The sequence below is a fragment of the Gopherus evgoodei genome, chromosome 10, assembly GCF_007399415.2.
Source record: "Gopherus evgoodei ecotype Sinaloan lineage chromosome 10, rGopEvg1_v1.p, whole genome shotgun sequence".
NCBI classification, from domain to species: Eukaryota; Metazoa; Chordata; order Testudines; family Testudinidae; genus Gopherus; species Gopherus evgoodei.
Genome location: NC_044331.1, coordinates 71128852 through 71152940, shown reverse-complemented (window position 1 = coordinate 71152940; position 24089 = coordinate 71128852). Strand labels below are relative to the sequence as shown.

The following is a 24089-nucleotide window of genomic DNA, read 5'->3' as shown; positions in this document are numbered from 1 at the left end:
TTCTAATATTCTTCTCCATCATTGATGATCACACACTGTAAATATTTGTAGACTGTTCCAACCCTTCTTCCCTCAAGTTAGCCCTGGAATAACCTCATTGCGGAGAGTGAGGCATAGCTGTTTAAAGAAATGTGCCTAAAGTGGAAGCCAGTGTCTTAATCCCATCCACTTTGCAGAAAGCTTCTGCAATAAACCCCAAATGCTCTCACCCCTTTCATCTCCTTTCTGTTTTGAAAAAGCTTCTTTTATTGCTGCCAGTCCTGAGCCCTTTTCCTTAGCTAGGGGTGGAGGAGGGTATCATGTACCATTGCAGTCTTTGCACAGCCCTAAACTTAACTCAGGTCTCAGGGACATGGGGGGTGGTCCTGTTGGTAAGGCACGGGAGGGGGACTCAGGAGATCTGGGTTTAATGCCAGGCCTGGGTGACTATGGGCAAGCAACTCACTCTCTGTGTGCCTCAATACCGCAGTGGGGGGCGGCGGGGTATAACCCTTCCCTACCTCCCAAGTGCTCTGAGGGTAACTCCATTAACCTTCCTGAGGTGCTCAAATACTGCAGTGACAGAGCACGTAGCCGCACCCAGCCAGAAGGCCCATGGCACCACCTCTGAGTGGCCTTGACGTGTTGTGTCCCCCGAGGGGAGCTCGCCTGGCAGAGCTCTTCGGAGCCCTTCGCTGGGGTGGTGCCACGTCGTGCCCTGGGCGTCACCGCGCCACAGAGCAGCTCGAAGCTCCCTGGGGCCAAGCTGCTGCTCAGGTGACAGAGCGGATCCGCCTGCCCTACCCGCTCCCACCCCAGCTCCCGGGAGGCCTCGCTCTGCCCGGCCAGCGGGCCCTGCCGCGTCAGACGGCCCCACCTCGCAGGCTCCGCCCCGGGAGCGCTGCGGGGCGGGGCGGGGCTGGCTGGTTCCGCAAGTTTGACAGTTTGGGCGAAGGTGGCAGCGGAGCCGCCTCTGCCGGGACGTTTCTGGGCGGCGGCCGGGCAGGGAGCGGGGCCCCCGAGTGAGGGCAGCGGAGCAGCTCCTCGAGGAGAAAGTTTTTCTCGCCGACCCCCTCGGCCTCTCTGCTGGATTCTCCGGAGCCGCCGCCCCCTTCTCTCCTGGCTGAGGCGCTGCCGCCGTGTCCGGGGCCACAATGTCTCGGGATCCCGAAGAGGTGAACAAGCTGACAGAGAGCACCTACAGGGTGAGCAGGGGCGGGCCGGCCCGCGGCGCGGCGCGGCGAAAGGGGGCGCTCAGGGAGTCAGCGACATAACCTAGCCAAGGGGCAGTCTCCTCCCTCGGGGAGAGCTGGGGCACCCCCGCGTGGGCGCCCACGCGCCCCTCCTGCCTCGGGGAGAGCTGGGGCACCCCCGCGTGGGCGCCCACGCGCCCCTCCTGCCTGGGGGAGAGCTGGGGCACCCCCGCGTGGGCGCCCACGCGCCCCTCCTGCCTCGGGGAGAGCTGGGGCACCCCCGCGTGGGCGCACATGCTCCCCTCCTCCCTCGGGGAAGAGGGCAGCTGGCACAGTAAAGGTCACCTTTCAGAAACACATGTTAGTATAAAGTTGACTGGTTCTCAATCAGGGGTACACTTACCCGTAGGGGTATGTAGAAATCTTCCAGGAGATACATCTACTCATCTAGATATTTGCCTCGCTTTACAACAGACTACATAAAAAGCACTAGCGGAGTCAGTACAAGCTAAAATTGCATACAGGCAATGATAGGTTTATACCGCAGTATATACTATACACTGAAATGTGAGTACAATATTTATATTCCAATCAATTTATTTTATAATTCTATGGTAAAAATGACAGAGTAAGCAATTTTTTAGTGATAGTGTGCTGCAGCACTTTTGTATTTTTGTGTCTGATTTTGTAAGCAAGTAGTTTTTAAGTGAAGTGAAACTTAGAGGTACACTGTACACAAGGCAAATCAGACTCCTGAAAGGGGTACAGTAGTCTCGAAAAGTTGAGAGCCACTGATGTATAGCATACTTGCATTATTCTTCCTTTCTAAACAATGTAGGAGAACTCAGCATACCCAGGATGATGATAATATAGTCCTCTTGTATACTGCTCCCAAAGAGTCAGGGTGTTTTACCTTGATCAGGCTACTACTAAGCAAGTTTTCTCCATAATATGTTTACACATGCCCCACTACAGAAGAATGTATGTGTGTGTGGGGGAGGGGGGGTAAATAGCACAAAAAAAATCAAAAAACTTTTATGGTATCATTAAGGATATTAGTTTAACTGCTTGTAGTTTCACGTGGAAAACAGTATAGCTTTAATTAAAATATTTTGTGCCATGAGTGTTCACTTTTTTCAGCTAAGCTTATGTTTCTTGCATTGTTTTGGGTTTGCTTTTGTTTTTTTTTTTGTGATAAATCCATGAAAAGTTAATGTTCGTGGGGTATACATATCCCAATATGACAACTGTTACCCAAATTTATGGCAAGTCTGTTTATATGTATGCTTATGCACATAACACTCTATTGCAATATAATCCACAATGCGTTAAAGCTCTTTTGCCCTAAAGAGTTCAAGATTTATTTTTTCTTTAGCAGAATCAGTAACTTTAAATGACCAGGAATTCATATAGCCCATTTTGATAAGAGTATTTTACTGCTGGTGTTTTATGAACAATGATTCTCACTCCGGGCTAGAGCCTAAAAATATTTAAGCACTTGAGTAAAGTTATTGGCATGTCCCCCAGTCTGGCAATCAGAATCACACAGGTCCACTCATGCAGTGATCTGAGCCCCAGGCAGGCTACAAATCAGCAGAGGGATCCGTCTTTGTGGATCTGATTTCATAAATGGGAACATGCTTAACTGTATGTCTGAATGTTGATTATTTATGTGTAAGTTCATGTATGGGGTGTGACATTTTTCTTTAAAAAGTTTTAAAAAATTTAACTTGCATCATAAGTATATGCTAAAGCTTGTAATAAATCAGCATCTATAGGATACAAAATCCATTTTGTAAAAATATGTACATGCAACCACAAATGAGCCTCATGTAGAAGTATATGAACTATGAGTGACAGTCCAATTCTAATAATTAGAAAAAAATCACACACACCTGTTTTACTAGTTGCAGAATGTTTTGTTTCTCTACATTAGCTGTGCATACTTATTTTGAAACTGTCTTCTCCAAACTCAACAACTACCTATATTAAAGGTCTTTATACTTACAATTTTTGCATGTGTTTCTATTTAAACACACTGAATTTAATCATACTAAGTCAAATCCTGTAATCCTTACTCATGAAAAACTCTCTTTAAAATCAGAGTTTTGGCCGAGAGATGAGTGCAATCTTTGGCCTATAATCTTAGTTTTGCATACTATCTTTTACCAGACAAAGTGTTCAGACTTGCAAAAAACACTTGTGAATCAAATTACATATGTGCATTTGGAGCTTTGAGCCCAAATGAAGGATTTCTAGTCTCTTTCATACAAGATAATACATAATAATAATAATAATTAATAATGACATTGTCACGGTATGTTTTCATAAAACAAAATTTTAAAAATTGACTGTTTTATAATCCCTCAAACTGTTTCTGTAAGGTTCCCTCCCCCACACATTTGTTTTGTTATTATCACACTGGTCCTACAACCTTTTATTTTTGCAACTAGTCCAGTTTTGTTGGCATCATGTTGTGTTTTCTGTTTGATCACTAGGGGCAGGAGTGCTGGAACAATTTGTATAGTGGGGGTGCTGGGACCCATTGTACCAAGCTGTAAGCCCTGTTTATGATGGAAACCACTTCAAGCCAGGTAGGGGGTGCTGCTGGGCCCCCCAGCACCCTTAGTTCCAGCACCTATGACTAGGGGGCTGAAAATACCAAATTTGGGCAAAATTACCATTGACTTTATTGGAAGGAAGATCAGGTTCTTTGTGTATAAATAGAATGTAGAGCAGAAAGCTTTTATCTCTAATATTTGTGACATCACAGTTACCAATACAGGCCCTAAATTAGCAAACACTTTACTCACACAAGTGTGCCTGTTAGTAATAGGATCATTTTCCTGAGTAAGTTTGCAGGAGGAAGCTCTGAAAGTTAATTGTAATGTTACAAATATTGGATTGTGATGGGATTACAGGAACTGAGAAATAGTGGGACATAGGGCTTGCAGGACCAGTGATAGGCTTTCATCCTTAAAAAAAAATCATAGCTTGAAGGGGAACTGAAAGATATATTGGAAAGGAAAAGGAAAATTAAATGTTCTCTTGCTTGTCTGTTTCCCACCTTGCCTCCCTTTTAGTCTATTAATAGTACTATCCATGCTATTGGATGCCCTTTGAATACATATTTACTCACTCTGTATGAAGTTCTTACTCATATTTATACAAATAATCAGATTGGCTAAAAGATGAGTTGACAAGGTAGACTGTAAATTCATGTTTCTTTGGGGTATCATTTGTGTATTAATTTAGCTGTATAAAAAGAAAAAGTGAACATCCCAAAACTAATCAACATTGTTATTACACAGCCACCCTAAAGCCACAAGTCAACAAAAGCAAAGAATTTCAGAGTTAAGATTGACATTTAATCTTGCCCTCTTATTCTTTAGGTATTACATAGCTTTTAAGTATATGATACAGTGGCACATGAAGGATGAAACTTGAGGGTGTGGAAGATCATGATTTAAAGGCAGCCACAACATTCCTCATAGCACACAACCCTAATAAATTACTGGAGTGATGTTGCACCTATGAATTAGGAGGCTCTGCAGTGAGAGTAGATATTTTGTGACCCCAGGTAGACTGCTATGCCATTCACTTGTTGGAAGGCTCTACAGCCAATGTGACTTCATGCTAGCAGCAGTATAGAGAAGAACTGCGAGTGAATCATGTTATAGCATACTATGCAAAATGATAACCAAGAAAGCATTGAATTAGAAAGCTATAATTCCATTTCTATGTTCTATTGACGGCACAAGACACTCATGCTGTGCTCTTGTGGCTTATGAGGTTTCCAGAACTCTTAATGGGGTGATAGCCTTTATAGTTCAATGGTGTTTGTTATTAAGCCTAGATTTTAAACTGTATATAACTGTCCTGAACGCTATAGCAATCATTCTAAGTGCATATTTAGACAGTTTTTAAAATATCCTCTTTACTCCAGGAAGTGTTAGATTCTTCTGGTAATGTATGGAATTATTAAATAATAATGGTTTCTCATGTAAATACGTAATTATATATGCATAGTTTAAAATCTTGACAATATTTATTTTAAATTCCTTTAAAAGAAAAAGGGACCAGTGACAGGGCCGGCTCCAGGCACCAGCGCAGCAAGCAGGGGCGGCAAAAATGCTGGAGCTGGCCCTGACCAGTGATTAGATTATGGACTGCCTGCCACATTCTTTTTAAAAACAAATTAAAATCAATTTAAGAACCTTAAATGTGTTTCATCAAAACAATTGTCTTGTACTACTGAAATCTAAAGTAAATTTATTTAAAAAATGTGTTTAAAAATGTAAAAAGACACTCCCAGGTTGAGATCTGGAGTGTCAAGAGCTAAATTCCACCTAAGTGTAAAATATGATTCTGTATTGACCACAGTAGAGTTGTGCCAACTTAATGCTTCATTTGGACCTAGATTTCATCCTGGGTCACATGTTCATAACCTCCTGAAAAAGAATTTATATTTGAAACATACTGATGGATGATGCTTTAATGTGTTTCTCCTTTTAAATAGTAAATATTTGGCAAGCTGACTGATGATCAGTCATAAGATCTCACCTGGTTTGAAAACACTTGGATCTTAATTTTTTCACTTTGTTAATCTTGTTTTACACTGTAATTCTGTTGATTACTGTGGAATTACACCAGTATAAAATGGGTTTAGGACTTGATTCTGCACCCATTGACATCAGTGGTAAAGTTCCCATTGCCTTAAATAGAGACGTAGTATGATCATGCAAAAAAATGTTTTAGGCACAGTACAATACGATTTGTTTTATGTATGTTTATATCTGACTCCTATTTGAGTCAAAGAAATCTCAAGGGGATTTCCAAACATAAAATTGTTATATTACAGGATTCTTCTAAATGTAATTTTCAGTTATTTTAAATATGAAATAGCACATGTAATCAGTCCAATATAAACTTTTAATTAATAACTACTAAGGTATGGCTCACTCTTGCTATGACTAAATATTTAACACTAATAATATGAATAATAAGGTTTATACACAAACACACATGCTGTATATTTAGTAATCTATCATTTTTTTTTTTGGTTAAAGTGTCAGCAGGATGTAAACCTGAAGCTACAGGGACTCTGGGTATTGTTTAGCTCTGTTCATACCTGCTGAGCTATTGTTTTGCATTGGTGTATCTCAAAATAAAAAGCAAAGCTGAGCATTTACAGGAAAGAACTCCTACAGTGGGTCTCTCACAGAGAGAGAGAGAGAGAACGAGAACATGTGGACATGCAAGGTTCGTTCCTTTTTAATTCTAGAGAGTGCTAAGCACATTCAACTCCCATTAACTTCAATAGGAGTTGAAGGCGCCCAGCAGTGGACTCTATTACAACTCCATATAATTGTTTCATGAATGACCACAGTATATTTATCTCAAACTCTTTCATGGCAGGTCATTTTGCCTTTGTACTTTGCATAAAAAGACGTTTCCTGATGTCTGTTTTGAATAGGTGTTTCCTCTTAATTTCCATTCATCCGAAAGATCGGAAAGCTGTATGAGCTGATTATATGCCTATTGTTCTCTTCTAGTTAAGTATTTTTATGAATAGATAAGAGAGACTGTGGTACCAGAGCATAGGGCACTGGATTAACATGTAGGAGACTTGGGTTTTGTCACTTCATTTGTTTCCTTTCCCATCCTTTGTGCTTGTTGCACACACAGTGGCCCATGGAGAAATCCGTAAAAGATCTATAGTGCGCATTAATGTAGTACTCTTTGCATGTGAAATGTCCCATTTCATTGGGGGACTTTTAGTGCATGCCAGAGGGTCCACATAAGCCAGTTAGTTTGTGACACACTGGTGCATGTTAGTTTTCACTAGCGAGAGTGTAAATTCTAAGGCCACATCTACACTATAAACATATTGATATAACTACGTTGCTCAGGGGCATGAAAAATCCATACCCCGAGCGATGTAGTTATACTGACCTAACCCCTGGTCTAGACAATACTGTGTCAGCAGGAGAGCTTCTCCCGTCGACCATAGCTACTGCCTCTCACAGAGGTGGATTAACTGTACCAACAGGAGAAGCGCTCCCATCGGCATAGTAGTATCTTCACAAAAGCACTACAGCGGCACAGTACATGAAGACAAGCCCTAAGGCATGGTGTAGTCTTGTCTATTTGGATGATGCTCTTCAAGGCAGGGACCATTTCTTTTTGTATGTTTGTATAATGCTTCAAACAATGGGTTCCTGGTTCAGCTGGGACCTCTAGACACACTGTTGTAATACAAATAATTAATATTAAAAGTTTTCTTGGGTTATTGTTTTTCAATAAATTATAAATAGCAGAAGTTATAAAACACTGGGATGTTATTAAAAAAAAAAAGCAGCATGTTCTGCCAGTTATTTTTTTAAATCCAGTGTTTTATCCCTGGGTGACTTTTCTACTACTTCAACAAAAATAAAGCAATCACTTTTTTAAATAATGAAATATCTCAGCAATGTGTAAAATACTAATACTTGTCAGAACATTTGGGCCTGAGCCTGAGAAATGCTGAGCACCTGCAGCTCCCATCAACTTCAAAGATAACTCCAAGATAAAGCCATTTTCTTTTTGAAAAATATTCTGCATTTTTGTGGGACTTTTTGGGGATGGGGCAAGAAGTGTCATTACTGTACAAATCAAGTTGCATAAACAGATCAGACTTTGCTTGTCTTAAGGTTATTTTCATAAAATGATAGGATTCACCCTGCTTTTCTCTACTGCTGAACAGAAGAAAACCCTATTTAATAAATTCAGTTGCCTTTTTTTGAGATTGTCTGAAGGGTGGATTTTAATAATCTTGGAGTAGGAAATTTTAAAAATAAAATGCATAATTTTCTGTCAGATAACAAACTTAAGTGGACTTTGTTTCCTTTTCCCCAAACCATCAAAGTAATGCTGAACATTCCCACTAACCATCCTCTTTGACAAAAGCCTGAGGAAAATAGATGAGCTTTGCACTGTTCCATTAATGTCAATTAACTATGGCCAGTGCATTGAATCAGACAAGCAAATTCCAGAGCACAGGACCTTCCACAGGGAATGTCCTGTCTCCATCCCTCAAGCATTAAAATCTAGAGACTAGCTGGGGCACTTCTGCTAACAGTCAACTGCTGTGGCAGTGCCAAGGCTTCCAGCCACATCTGGGTCTATTAGAGAAAAGATCCACGAGTTGTGTCTTTCATTAATTCTCTAGCTTTCTCCATAGCCTCATATACACCATGAGCAGAAAGGGTGATATAGCGGAACTCTTCTTGAGAACGCTCTATACTTAAGTGGACTTACTCTATCATAATCTTGTCTATACTTGCCAGTGTCTGCAGAGAGTCAACAAAAATCTAATGGTCAATGGTACTGAAATCTACTTATGGATGGTAAAAAATACTTTGGCCCTGGACTTCTGTCTGTTTCTAGGAGGAGATGAACAATGAAGCTAGTACAGTCTTTGTCTACCCAGTTTGAAAGCCAAATTGAAAGGTATCGAAGTATAAGGACTAATGGCATTGTGGTTGCAGGCCACAAACTTGTCAATACCGTTACACAGAAGTGGAAGGTCAGAGTCGTGGCAATAACTGGGAGCTTTATCAGTGCTAAAAGTAGGTTTCATGATCATGTCTCTAGCAACCGCTTGCCGGAGGGAAGCAGTTACATTGCCCACTCAAAGTGAGGCATTGGTAATCAACATTTCCATACTATGTTTTCCTAGCAATGAGAGTATCTGGGCCAAGTCTGTATGTTAAAGAGAAAAATAAATGTATTCAGTGTACATGTGTGCATCTTTGTTAAATAAAATACTACATTACTTGAGAGGGAAAAGTTCCGAAGATATCCATTTAAGTCTTGTTGGTTCTGATATCGACATGGTGAATTACGGATGGATGGAGTCTAATTCTGTAAGAAAACTGGTTTCAAGTGTGTGAACAGAAACATGCTATAATTCTTTTAGTATTACAAAACAGACTTGTCTGACAGGGCTTTAGTATGACATTAGTCACTGCCATACATTTGCATACACATCCTTAAAATGCTATATTACAGTGTGCCTTCAGTGAGAGCGGTGCATGAGTAAGCACTGCAGTGTCTAAACCCTATAATTTTCTCATTCCAACAAAATATAAACAGTGACATATATTTTAAATGTTATTAGTAGAATCTGTGACTACTAAATGTATAAAAGAGTGAGTTTGAAAATGTTATACTTGCTGTTACAAAAAACACTCAAGATTATAACAAAACAATATAGGGGAAATGTTTTTTTCTCTCTCTCCAGTTTTGACAACATTGCGTGTATCAATCACTTTCATTGTTTCTCATGTGCAGTCATGTAGTTTCTTCTGTCTTCTGTATGGGGTTTATTTTAGAAAAAGGAAAATAGGACCATAAAAACACAAGTGAGGTGGTACTTGAAACCGATTTTAACTCATTCTTCACTTTTATAAATTGACTAGGTTTCATTGTGGATTGATGCTTTGTAAAAAAGGCTTCTTTTTTTCCTTTATGGTGTCTGAATAGCCTTAAGATGACAATTTCATTGTTTTTTTTTTTTTTTCTTCCCAATTTTTTTTTTAATTTTAAAATGTTCTTATCACAGTCTCTTGGTCTATGCATATACTAAATAGACATACATTTGCCAGTATATTACCAGTACGGCACGCAAAAGATTAAGACTTTTTTTCATTGTTGTCTGTTATTTCTGTTAAACAGAAGGTGTTTATTTTGAACACCTTGATTTTCAAAGTACATTTATTTGACTGACATCTAAAAAGATGCTAGTGCTTCAGGTCAAACTCCTTTGTTCAATTACTATGTGAGTTTTCAGATATGTAATGATCCTTGTTTGTTTCTAGTGGTTTGTAATGTAGCACTGTCAGATTTGTAATTTACTTTGCAGATTTCATAGTTTATTAGAAGGTCTTTTTTTTCCTAGGGTCTCTCAGAACCTGTAACACTTTTACAAAAATAAGTCTATTCTTTTTGTATTTGATGTACCATTACAGAAATGTCATAAAATGGAAAGGTTGCTTTTAAACAAAAAATAATGGACTTGCAGAACAATTTTCACTAACATATGTATAAGTTGCAAAGAATCCTGTGGCACCTTATAGACTAACAGACGTTTTGGAGCATGAGCTTTCGTGGGTGAATACCCACATATGTATAAGTTGACGTCAAAACACATCATTAATAGAATGTATCTGTTCCCAGTATAAGACACCCCCCTTCCAGCTGCTGGGTTTCCTATACAAGCCATCACAGAGGAAAAAAAAAATTGAAAAAGATGGGAGATTTTTAAAATTGTTTAATTTAAAATTGATAGTGCAGAACTAAGCCAATATAGTTTTATATTTCTCTCTATTTCATTTTCCTTCACATGTGATATTTGAGTTATAGCATTGCTTTGGAATAGAAGTACTTGAGGTAATTTGAAATTATAAACATTGCAAAATCTCAGCGATTCACAAAAATTAGCATTATATAATATTCAAAGAAAAGGATATGTTGTGAAGATTAATTGCTCAGTATTTGTGGATATCAAGAGGAAATTCCTTTACAAAGATATGTATGGGGAATTATATTTGACATACAAGGGGAAAAGAGTCATAATATTGAAACTGCTTAGCTTAAAATGACCAGTAATACGATAAATATAGCCAGTCCTGTGTTGTTTGCTCAGGCATAAGTGTTGTTTACATCAGTGGAAGTCTAGCATAAGTAAGGAATGCAAGATCAACCCGCTCCTCTTTTGCTTCTTTACCTTTTATTTTTTTTTTTCAAACATAAATGGGGTAACTATCTGAATTACAGGTAAACTACAACCACATACATCCACTGGACTACCATTCAAGTAACCTACCAAGTAGCTAAACACCAGACCCAACTTTTTCAAAAGTAATTAGTAATATTTGGTGCATCCATTTTATTACCCAATTTGAGACACCTTTTAAAGGGCCAGATTTTCCAAGGATGGATGTTCTCTTGAAGAGGTCTGATTTTTTTTCAGATCTCAGCTTTTGGCACCAAAAAAATCAGTGGGTATTTTTGAATATCTTGGTCTGAAGGAAAATGCTGCTGTTCTCCTTCCACTTTTCGACAAGGGAGGCATTTCTAAAATTTGGAGTATTTAAAACTGGATCTCAATGAATGGTTACTTTTTTCTAAATTGGACCAATGCAGCTATTTTCCTGAATTGTTAATGACAGTTTCACAGTCTCTGCCACTTCACCTGTTATAGAATTTGGTGGTTATGAAGGCAAACATACTATGTGTTTTTTGGATTTCTAGTCCTAGTTGCTCTAGGCAAAGTAATTGTAACAACATTCAAAAGCAGCTGTAGTCGTTATTTTGTTGTTTTTGTTTTGCATTGAAGGAAGCCAATAATTCTCATTTTACTTTTGGTGGAAGTACCATCGCTCAAATTGGGCTGACACCATACAATACATTGAGCTTTCAAATTGAATGTGTGAACTACTCTTTCAAAAATGCCATGCTGTGACTCAACAAAAAACAACCCTTTCAGTAAGGCCATCACTATATTGTTTTTGATTGGAAGGTGTTAAGTCATCTCCAAGTCACCTGTCCAGTCAGAAAACTCAAAAGCATTCTTTCTTTTTGAAGGAATATCCAAATTCTGAATAGTAGCCAGTAGTCTCTTTGTCTTAAAGTATTTAGGTAGTAGTGGAGAAAAGGGATTTCCCTTTATTCCTGCTTCTCCTTTTCTCCCTCATTAAAGAAGGATCTTTGTAAACTTTAGTCTTGAATATATGAGCACTCTTACCAAGGTTAGAGAAAAGGTCAGATTCATCTCTGTTTTAAGTGAGCACAAATCCATTGAAATTGGAAGTGTTGCACTGCTTAGACGAGAGGTTAATTTTGCACTGATATCCTAATCTTGGATGCCTAGCATTCAAAAAGAAATTCACTGTGGAGGTCAAACATTCACAATAGCAGATTTTCAATATGTGCCTTGCATCTGAGATTAAAATCTGGACCTGTATGTCAACACTGCAATTAAAAACCCACAACTGGCCTGCATCAGCTGTCTTGGGCTCACAGGGCCAGGGATGCTGTTTAATTGCAGTGTAGATGTTCAGGCTCTGGCTGACTCCCAAATTCTGTGACGCTCTTCTCTCTCAGGGTCCCAGAGTTCAGACTCCAGCCTAAGCCGGAATGTCTACACTGCAGTTGAAGAGCCCCCTAACCCAAATCCCACAAGCTCAAGTCAGCTGACACGGGCCAGCCATAGGTTTTTAGTTGCAATGTAGACAAGTGCTGGCTTATGCTGTGGTGACTCAAATCAGCTTTTTCATGTACTCACTGCGTGCACTGAGTTTTCTTTGTTATAATGTGGCTTTTTTTGTGATCATCAGAATGTTATGGAGCAGTTCAATCCTGGGCTACGAAATGTAATAAACCTGGGGAAAAACTATGAAAAAGCTGTTAATGGTAAGTCTTCCTAATTTTTAAATTCAATTATCAATCTAATAACTTTTTATTTACATGTATATGCCATTTTAAGATATTAGAAGCTATATATGTCTAAAATCAATTTTGCATGTTAAATCATAATTTCTATTAATTAGGTTTTGTATTTTTCTTTAAATCAGTGAAAATAAGGTTTTAGCTGCAGTGTTTGCATCCCAAACATTTTACTATAGTGCTACTGCATGAAAAATAAAGTGAAATTGACTAATCAATTTTCATTGTCCAAGCTTAGTGGAAATGTAAAAATATCAAGGTTAAAAAATTTTTTAATATCTTAAGTGTCTTTAGAAATGCATGGGAAAAATGACCCGTTCCTGCCAACTCTTACTCACATAAGTATTCATTACCCATGCAAATAGTCCCATGAGTTCAGTGGGACTACTTGCATGAGTAAGGTTTGCACAACTGGACTACATTTAAAAAAAAAATAGTGTCACTTTTTAAATCTAGTTAAAATTGAAATAAGTGAATTAGTGTCCTCGGACCTAGTCTCAAACTTTTTCTCATGTGACATATACCCATCGACTTTAGTGACACTATTTGTATAAGAATTGATTTACAAGAGTGGGCGCTTGACCCCCACAGTTTGCTTAGAGGGACCCCTTGTGGTTTGCTTCACTTCTTTTACGTGGACCTATGGAACAATTTGATATTAGAGAGATGTGGACCCCCTAAATGATATGACCTGATTCAAGAGGCTGAAGGTGTCTATTGCCTGTCATTCTCCTTTGTCACAGTCCTAGACTTCATGAACATGTCAATGGTAATGTATTTATCTTCAACCAAAGAGCCATTAAGATCTCTCTTCACTCTCAAACTCCAGTGCATATTTTGCAAAACAGTAAATTACAGCATGGAGACACATACAAGGAAAATTGACTTATTACAAAAATGTCTGTTTAGATTCAATTAACTAATGCTTTATATCAGTTATGCAGTTTATAGAATGAAGTCAGTACGATATATGACAACAATACTTAAACATTTCAAGAGGAGTGAAATTCTGGAACAGCCTTCCAAGGGGAGTAGTGGAGGCAAAAGACATATCTGGCTTTAAGACTAAGCTTGATAAGTTTATGGAGGGGATGGTATGATGGGATAGCCTAATTTTGGCAATTAATTTGGCAACTGATTTTTTTTTATCAGCAGGTAAGTATGCCCAGTGGTCTGTGATGGGATGTTAGATGGGGTGGGATCTGAGTTACTACAGAGAATTCTTTCCTGGGTGCTGGCTGGTGAGTCTTGCCCACATGCTCAGGGTTTAACTAATCGCCATTTTTGGGGTCGGGAAGGAATTTTCCTCCAGGGCAGATTGGCAGAGGCCCTAGAGGTTTTTCACCTTCCTCTGCAGCATGGGGCACGGGTCACTAGCTGGAGGATTCTCTGCACTTTGAGGTCTTCAAACCACAGTTTGAGGACTTCAATAACTCAGGCATAGGTTAGGGGTTTATTACAGGAGTGGATGGGTAAGATTCTGTGGCCTGCATTGTGCAAGAGGTCAGACTAGATGATCATAATGGTCCTTTCTGACCTTAAAGTCTATGAGTCTGAGGTTTTCATACTTGCTATTTTGATTCATTGTGTATTGCTCATTAACATTTTGAAAATGCAGCTCAAACCTCTTATTGCTGCCAAATTCTACTCATGTCCATTTTAACAAAGTGTGTTTGTAACAGTGGTATAAAATGTACTTGGCCTGTACAACAGCACTGGAGAAGTACATTGCTGTTATGTACTGTGTACCAGATAATGTGTTCTTAAGAGCAGACTGATGTACTGGGTCTTGTATGTGTGCTCAATTTAATATGAATGAATATTTAATTACAGCAGCTGATGAGCAACTGGCACATTATGGGAGCCAACAATAGAGATCTGATATAATTGTTGTTTTATGTAAACTGTAAATGGTTTAAGTGGAGCTGTAACAAGGAGTAAATATTCTGTTCCCAAGCGGTAAAATGTATCATGACTTCTCACATAAATCAGAATTAAAACGGACAAACAGTAAAACTTTAAATCGACACACAGAACATTTCATTACTGTTTTTGTAGATACTGTGGGGTTACATATATCTCCCTTTCTTTTCTGAATTACAAGTTACCAGTCATTAAACAGGTGAAGAGATTATATAGTGTGTTTTCCCATTAAAAACCCAGCATAGAAAAACCTTACTTTTAAAAAGGAGCCTTAAATAATTTAGATTGCATATATTGGAATATAATTTAACAAAAGGCAAACTCCTGCTCACATACTCAGTCGGCTCCAAATCATTCAATCATATCTGGTGAAAGTGGTGGAGAAATTTTAGAAGTTATTGCTCAAAATTAGAATTGTGGCTTCCAGCCTGAGAGAATATTGGATTTAGATCAGAGCACCATACTGATCTCTTGGACTTCTGTATCCTAGGGTATGTCTACATCTACAATTTTGCAGCGCTGGTTGTTACAGCTGTATTAGTACAGCTGTATAGGGCCACGCTGCAGAGTGGCCACACTTACAGCAACCAGCGCTGCAAGTGGTGTTAGATGTGGCCACACTGCAGCGCTGTTGGGCGGCTTCAAGGAGGGTTCGGGGAACGCGAGAGCAAACCGGGGAAGGAGACCAGCTTCCCCGCGGTTTGCTCTCGCGTTCCCCGAACCCCCCTGCAAACAGCAGGGAAGGAGACCTGCTTGCTCGGGGGTTCGGGGAACGCGAGAGCAAACCGGGAAAGGAGACCAGCTTCCCCGCGGTTTGCTCTCGCGTTCCCCGAACCCCCCCTGCAAACCGCAGGGAAGGAGACCTGCTTGCTCGGGGGTTCGGGGAACGCGAGAGCAAACCGCAGGGAAGGAGACCTGCTTGCACTGGGGTTCGGGGAACGCAAGAGCAAACCGGGGAAGGAGACCAGCTTTCCCGCGGTTTGCTCTCGCGTTCCCCGAACCCCCCTGCAAACCGCAAGGAAGGAGACCTGCTTGCACTGGGGTTCGGGGAACGCGAGAGCGAACCGGGGAAGGAGACCTGCTTGATTACCAGAGAGGCTTCCTCAGGTATGCTGGGATACCTGCTTATTCCACGGAGGTCAAGAAAACCACTGGTAAGTGTCTACACTTGATTACCAGCGCTGGATCACCAGCGCTGCATCCTCTACACCCGAGACAAAACGGGAGTACGGCCAGCGCTGCAAACAGGGAGTTGCAGCGCTGGTGATGCCCTGCAGATGTGTACACCTCCTAAGTTGCAGCGCTGTAACCCCCTCACCAGCGCTGCAACTTTGTGATGTAGACAAGCCCCTATAGTCCAGTCAGTGAGGCTAATTTGGCAGCATCTGTTCAGAAGGTTTGAATACTAAACCCCTGCGAAAGATGGCTTACAAAGGAGTGAGAGACTGCAGGGACCTGGAACATGGTAAGAAGTTTTTCATTTTCATTCAAGAAGAGGGAAGCTTTTGCCTCAGGCTACTTCTGTAGCCCACGCCCTCAGGATGATTGATGATCCAGTGCAGAGGTGGGCAAACTATGGCTTGTGGGCCTGTTCTGCCTGGCCCGGGAGGCTAACCCTGGCCCCTCCCCTGCTGTTCCCTCTTCCCTGCAGCCTCAGCTCACTCACTCCGCTACCGGCGCATTGCTCTGGGTGGCGCGGCAGCGAGCGCCTGGGGCAGTGCAGCTGCAGAGCCCAGCCCAACTTGGTCTCTGTGCTGCACGGCGGCGGCATGGCACGGCTCCATCCGGGCGGCACGGCTGTATCGCCGCCAGACACCAGTGCTCCGGACAGCATGGTAAGGGGGGCACGGAAACCTGATTCAGCCCTCAGGCCAAAAAGTTTGCCCACCCCTGATCCAGTGCCTCACTAGTCCATGTGGTGAAAAGAAGTTGAATCTACAGCTGGTCAGAGCTTTAGCAGAGGTTGCAATGTGTCCAGTTGATTCAAATCTAGCCCTCAGGATAGCTTTGCTTACCTGGAAAGCCATAAATAAAGATACTGGTAATGGGGCAAGAAAATTGGCTCAGACCCAGACTGTGAAGAGTACTGATCAACTCCCATCCAGAGTTAGAAAGTAATGGGCATTACCCATCAAAAAAATTGAGTTGTAGTGTAGGGGAGTGAGACCAGGAACTGAAGGGGATCCTGTAACCCCTTTGGAGCTTGGCTTAAGGACAACTAGCCAAAGTACATACGACTTGATGTACTATGGGATAGGCAATGACCTTACTTTTGGCTAGGGTTGCCATCCCTCCAGGATTGTCCTGGAGTATCCAGGAATTTTTAAAAAAATTAATCTTTAATTAAAGATCATGTCGTGATGAAATCTCCAGGAATACGTCCAACCAAAATTGGCAACTCTCCCTTCAGCAGTACAACTATAATTGGCTGGTTGGCCCAGTGCCCTGTGTCTTTTCCCTGGTGTCCCCAACAAGAGTATTCTGAGGTCAGAGGAGATGGCCTGCTTGGATTGTACTTGGGGAATGAAAAGCTTATTACAACAAAAAGATAAAGGAAGAAGACTTTGTCTCCTTCAAAAATAAACTACTATTCAAAACATATGCATCATTTCCACTTGCAAGAATATCTGACCAATTCTTGCCATTACTTCTTAACTTCATGACATAAAAATCTGATCCAGATGCCCTGACGATGCAGGGAATCAGATTTGTTAGTTATAAACTACTTCTACATGTGTAAACTGCTGTTCACTACTAGCCCTTCTCCAGTTTGAATCTTGCTGCTTCAGTGTTCAATCCAGCAAAACTGGCCCTACCATTTAAATCAAATGCCCATATTAACATGGAAATCATTAACAGGAAATAATTGAAACCGCTGTGACTTTAAGCATAATAATATATTAATGTTTCCTGAAAAACCTGAACTCAGTTATGTTGTATCCAGCCAATATGCAGTGAAAGCAGACAAAACACTGTCTTAAAATCAAGACAGTTACAACTTTGTCACGTCTTCTCAGAGAACAGGATTTCTTTCTTGTAAGACACAAGGACTGACCTAATATACAGCAATCAAAGTTTTCCAGCTTTGCCTTTTAAATTTCTATAATGCCTGTTGCCTAACAAGTGTGATCACGTCAAACATGCAGAATGCATTTTGTTTTGGAGTTGTGAATTCACTGACCAAGAAAAGGTGAGAAATGTTATTGATATTTAGTAAGTTCTATCAATTAACAGCCCTCTAGCTGAATTGAAATGGTCTGAGTCCAGCTTTACTGTGCCATAAGTACTGCAAGCCTGGAAGAATTTATAGTATATGCTCACTTTCAGGTTGCTGTTACATCCTGATATGCTTTGTGCTAGGAATCTAAATTTCCCACAGCAAGTTGAGTAGGAGAGGAGTTTTCAAAGAGCTTGCCTTGTTTAGACTAGCAAATGAAGGGTGATAGGGGATATGATTGCCCTTTTATAAATACATAATGAGGGTAAAAATCAAGATAGGAGAAGATCAAATTAAGCTAAAGGACAATTACGGCAGAAGAACACATGTAAGAACCAGCCATAAATAAATTTAGACTGAAAATTGGAAGAAAGACTTTTAACTATCAGAGAAGTGAGGTTCTTGAACAGGCTTCTAATAGGACTGGTGGGGAAAACAAACTGATTAGTTTTAAAATGAAGCATGATAAGTTTGTGAACAGGGTTATGTGATGGAGTTGCTTGCAATAGCAGGGGACTGGACTTGGGACTGGTAGGGACCTCCTGGATCATCATATGCCTATATAGGAGAATTTACCTATGAAAATAGAACAAAGAAAGAAAGTCATTGTGACATCTAGAGTCAGTGATGGGACAGTGTTGTAATCGTATAGATGTTCAAACAGGCTATCACTCGACACATTCTTCCAGAGGATACCATAGATTTGTAAAAGCAGCAAAGAATACCCATGAAAGCTCATGCTCCAAAACGTCTGTTAGTCTGTAAAGGTGCCACAGGACTCTTTGCTGCTTTTACAGGTACAGACTAACACAGCTACCCCTCTGATACATAGATTTGTAGCGTTCCCTGTTTTTAAAAAGGACCTAATTAGCAGCCGATAGCTGTTGGGTAACTTGTATGATATCGATTGATAGTCTCAGTCTAGTTTCAAGTGAACCTTGGCTCGAAGTAGTTTGTGTGTTCATGAGTAAAATAAGATCTAAACACAGATAGATGTAGGGTTTTTTTTGGAGACTGAAACTGATTCTCTGAATGACAAAATCCTTGATTGTCAAATTGTACTCAGACAATACTCCACACAAATCTTCCTCAGATCTGTCCAAGGAAGTGGAAATATTAACTTGAAATGTTGGTACACATTATGCTGTATGGCTCATTCAGGCAACTTACTTATTGTCTCAGGAGTGTTAGTGTCACCAGTTGAAAATAAAGGTAATGCCAAATCTGATTATCTAGCATCCAACTCTAGCTAGCATAAATCTCTTTAACCTGAAAGCTTACGTTCTTGAAAGATTTCCAAGTCCTATAATTTAAAGACTCCAGAATGCCTTACAAGTTAAAATGAAAAACATCAATAGCATTATAGTTCTAGAACTATATTTGGTAACCTAATTATTATCCTAGCCATAGAAAATCCTCAGACATTTTCTGAACACTTAGTGACATAAGAGCTGGAAGTATGTGATGATTGCAGGTTAAATATTTGTAATATACACCTCTACCTCGATATAACATCACCTGATATAACACAAATTCGGATATAACGTGGTAAAGCAACGCTCTGGAGGGGTGGGGCTGTGTGCTCTGGGAGATCAAATCAAGTTCGATATAACACAGTTTCACCTATAACGCGGTAAGATTTTTTGGCTCCCGAGGACAGCGTTATATCGAGGTAGAGGTGTATCCATCTCCATGAGTCCATGTGCTACAGAAAAATTAAGAAGAGTAAAACATAAAGGTCTAGCAGACTGTTGTGACAATCTGCACTCTTATGTTCATCTTTTTTACAAAGCGATATCTCACAAGGCATACTTTGTACAAAATGTATCATTTGAAAACTGCTGAACATCATTCTCCTGGTAAAATGTGACAACGTTGTATGTAAAGTTATAAGATTCTACTGTATGATATTGCTGAGACATGTTCCAAGTCTAGAAAAGCAGGCACAAACCAGTTCCTTAGAGACAAAAGGCAAACTGACGCCTTGGCATAATCAGCATAACCAAATGGAATGTCAGCATAATCAAATGGAGTGGCACCTTGTTAAGCGAACACTCTGGCAGGAAGAAGGATCTGAGGAAGTAATTTACATCTTGGCAATGGAACAGCTGGAAGTTCCCATCTCCCCAGATCTGCTTTTCCTGAACCCCAGCAGGAGAGGATTATCAAAGAGGAGGGAAAAAAAAAAATATATATATATATATATAAATGAGGAACAGAGGCCCCAAACCACCCCTCTCCTTCCTTTCTGTCTGCCCATGACATCCACAATGCCTGAAGGACAAGGAAAGGAACATTGGACTGGAGGATGGGTCCTGGCTGGAGAGTATCCAACCAGGAAGTCTGCAAAAGAGCATGGGGTGAGAGAGAGAGAGACACTTATGCTTTGAATTAATTTAACATGTTAAGTCCCAACTCGTTACAAAGTAAGAAAGGTAAAACACAAACTAAAACTTACCTCATTACTTGTAATCACTTAAAATCTTTCTTTCTATAGTTAAATTTGTTTTATCTAAACTAGTGTGTGTTTGTTTAGGAAACTTCATTTGAGATAATATTTATGGATAACATTTTCTGTTAATGAAATGACGGACTTTATATGAGCTTGTATTGTTCATAAGGAAAGATCTGGGCAGTACAAGATACACATTTCTGGGGGGGAAGTCTGGGACTGTGAATTTGCTGGTGGCACTCTGCTAGGGTTACCATATTTAAACATTCAAAAAAAGAGGACACTCCACAGGGATTTTGGCCCCACCCACAGTCCTCCCACACTCCACCCACAGGTCGTACCCCTTCCCCGCTCAGCCCCGCCACTGCACCCCTCCTCACCCCTCTGGCCTGCTGCTGGCTTGCTGCATCCTTCCTCATTCCACCACCCACTGCTCACCTCCTCCCACCTGCCACTCACCTCCTCACTCCCCTGCCAGAAACCCCTATGCCCTCCCCGAGAACCCCTGCCTGCCACTGGGTTGCTGCTTCTTGCCTCTGCATCCCCACCTGCCCACCCCCTGCTGGCCCTAGGATGACCGGACAGCAAGTGTGAAAAATTGGGACGGGGGTAGGGTGTAATAAGCACCTATAGAAGAAAAAGCCCCAAATATCGGGACTGTCCCTATAAAATAGGGACATCTGGTCACCCTAGCTGGCTCGCTCACCTCTTTACCACCACCCCACTGCTGCTGGCTCACCACTTCCCTCTTTACCCCGCCCCGCTTGCCTACTCACCCCTCCTGCCACAGGTCCCTCTGGCTCCTAGGATCGGGGCAGCTGAGGGGTCTCCATGTGCTGCATCCACCACAAGCGTGAGCTCTGTGGCTCCCATTGGCTGGGAAAAGCACCAATGGGAGCTGCCGGAGCCGCAGAGTGGGGCTTGCAGGCGCCAGCAGCATGCAGAGAGCCCTCTGTCTCCCTTCACCCCCGTCCCCCACAACCTGACCCTAAGAGCCAGAGGGACCTGCCGGGGGGCAAGGTGGGGAGTCCCAGTGGTGCTTACCTGGGGCAGCTCCCGGGAAGCATCCAGCAGGTCCCTCTGGCTCCTAGGGGCTGGGGGGGGGGGCACAAATGGCTCTGCGCGCTGCAAGCCCAACTCTGGCAGCTCCCATCTAGGGTTACCATACGTCCGTATTTTCCTGGACATTTTTAGTTATTTTAAAAGTTCAGAGCTAAAAAGCTGGACATGTCTGGGAAAATACGGACGTATGATAACCCTACACTCTGCAGTATAATTCAGGGGTGGCTGGCTGAAGCACTCTTGCGGTATACCTGGGGGTAATTTTACATGTTGAAGGTTGTGTGAGCAGGCAAGGAGTAGTTGCTCTCACAGCAAAGCAGTGTAAAAAGCAGCCCAGGTTGGAGAACTGACGGGACACAGCTGTCCAACGTTCCACATTGTATCCTGGGGAATGTCACAACTACAGTTGTCATTAATATTGGTAGTCAGTACTACTGGAAGTTAAGGTGCCATTGTATTGCCTGTTAATAGAACAATAACCTTGATGTGATTTCACAATAGTCTATATGTATAACAATGGTTTTACATGAAAATCTTAGAGAACTGCTTGAAGAAAATCCTTTGAGCACAAATTATGAAAGAGTATCTAATGGTGCTTCATTATTTGTGTATTAAAAATGTATGGAATTGTATCTATGGAACCTCCCTTCAAATGAATAAAATGTTTAGGACGGATAGTTTGGTTCATTCAGCTACCCTTGATAAACACATTAGCTGGATGCTTCAGACATACTGACTAGCAGTGAAATGGTAAACATTTTCCACTGGTAGTTTGTAATTCATGCTCACTTATCATAGGGCAATTACAGACCTCTCTTTTGGCACTAATTTAAATTATATTGAATTCGGTCTCTTAAGAAGAGTGCCTTGCTTTTATTGTCATCTGTTTTTTTTGGGAATCAACAGTATTGATTTTGCTACTCTGTCATAGCAGTTTAGGTATCTGGAATAATTCACATCATAAACTTTCTGTTTAAGGTAACTGTGTTTTATTCTTCATTCCTAACTACCAACTCTGCGTAGCCAGGCTTAGTTATAGGGAGGTTCTGTGAAGGTAAGATGAGAAGTAATCCTTCCATGTGCCTGGTCACTCTTGTGATGCCACTTCACAGGGGATCACTGGCTGTTGGAAACACACAGCAGCAGATCTATCACTGCCTTTCCTCAATACTCTGGCACTGTAGATTTCTTATAGATTTCCCTAAAGTTTTCACAGCAGATCTTCACTGCATCTGGGAACTTCTGCAGCCACAGACAGGGAGGGTGGGCAGAATTTGTTCCTAGAAGACCAGTTGTGTCATCTTCAAAGTATCGCACCACACTATGATTTGTCAGTAAGAAAAGCTATTACTGGTTACCTTGTTCACTGATATAATTTATGCTGATCTTTTGTTTTCCTATGAATTTTATGTGTTTCCAGCTGATACAGTGTTTGATTTTCTGATAGGTGATGGTTGAGCTTTTCTGTTGAATCCTAGAAGTGACAGGTATATCAGAATCTACCTAGCTGATCTTCACTTAAGAAATGAAGAGAAGGCTTTTTTCTCCCTTTTTATACAAATTTTTGGAAGTCTAAAACATTGAGAAGTTACAGAAAGATGTTTTCAAATTATCTCATTCCATTGTCTTTCTCTCACTTGATAGGGTTATCTAGTGACACTTATTGTTTTTTAGATTTTACATAGAACTGGAAAGACCAAAAATAGTTATGTACTGGGAATTTGCCACACACACACCTTTTAGCCAAACATATCCCATTAAAGTAGAATAATGGCACAAGAAGTACAGTCTATGGCAATCTTTATACTAGATATTGTTTACAATATACTAAAGTGTGAATATAGACGCTTTTCCTGCATGATTCATAGAATGCCCATGACAAGAGATTTACATTCTTGAACTTTTATCATTTTAAAATCTACTACTTTGTGGCAAGTATGCCGGAATCAAAGACTTGAGAGGGTTTACCATGATCTTACTATGCAAGAGTTTAATATAGAAAATAGAGGGGGGGGAAGGAGTATTTTTTTTTTTTTTAAACACTGTACTAAACTTACTTCTACAAGAGAATTTCAGATTGTGGTCCACAAAGAACTTGCTGATCATGAGTTGCTGGTGGTTCTTATTTCTAGCTGTTAAATATCACATTAAACAACATCTGATAGTACTGTCTGTGGGCTGGAGTTGGCCTCTATAGGATCTTTCACCCCACTCATAATTTCATTTTGTACTTCTTTAAAAATACTTTACCTGGAATATCCCAGGCCTTCTCCCATGTAGTTTTAAGTATTCTGTTATAGCTTTTGACTTCTAAAACTACCTCCTCATTAAGAGTTGCAGGGGAGCAGTTAAAAGTTGTCCTCGCTCTCCTGATATCTGTCATGATATTTTCAAATCCTTATAATTCTTTCCTAGCCTGAAGTTCAAGAGCCTCATCTCTGCTTTTAAATGCAGGTTTTCTGTGTAGTAACATGCTATGCTATTTACTGAGAGATGAGGCCACTCAATTGCAATGCTCCATACTCTGACTTTAAAATCCATTTTAATTCAAGTTGAGTAATCCAATCAATGGAGTAGAATTTTTCCAAGTGTCTATTAATATTAATAGGAACTAAGGGTGCATATGAATCTAAAGTAAGACAGAAAGGACATGTGCTTTTTGATTGTATGTATTATGCCATTTAAAAAAAAAAGTACATAATATGCTTTTTGGGAATTCTATATCATATTAATGGATGTGAGCCATTTACTATTATTGGGGGCTGATCCTTCG

At 40.6% G+C, this 24089-nt stretch overlaps 1 protein-coding gene across 3 annotated transcripts in view; it reads left to right on the top strand.

Annotated features, from left to right (window-relative positions):
- The first annotated feature begins 895 nt into the window (after nucleotides 1–895).
- The window catches only part of BAIAP2L1 (BAR/IMD domain containing adaptor protein 2 like 1), a 64848-nt gene continuing 41654 nt past the window's right edge, over nucleotides 896–24089 (top strand). For 2 of the 3 annotated variants that reach the window (XM_030576969.1, XM_030576970.1), the window contains exons 1-2: nucleotides 1045–1184; nucleotides 12554–12629. In XM_030576969.1, the coding sequence (XP_030432829.1) occupies nucleotides 1134–1184; nucleotides 12554–12629 (127 nt within the window). In that variant the 5' untranslated portion in view covers nucleotides 1045–1133. Of the gene's footprint in view, nucleotides 1185–12553; nucleotides 12630–24089 lie in introns of all 3 variants that reach the window. The other variant, XM_030576971.1, reaches the window with a different exon arrangement.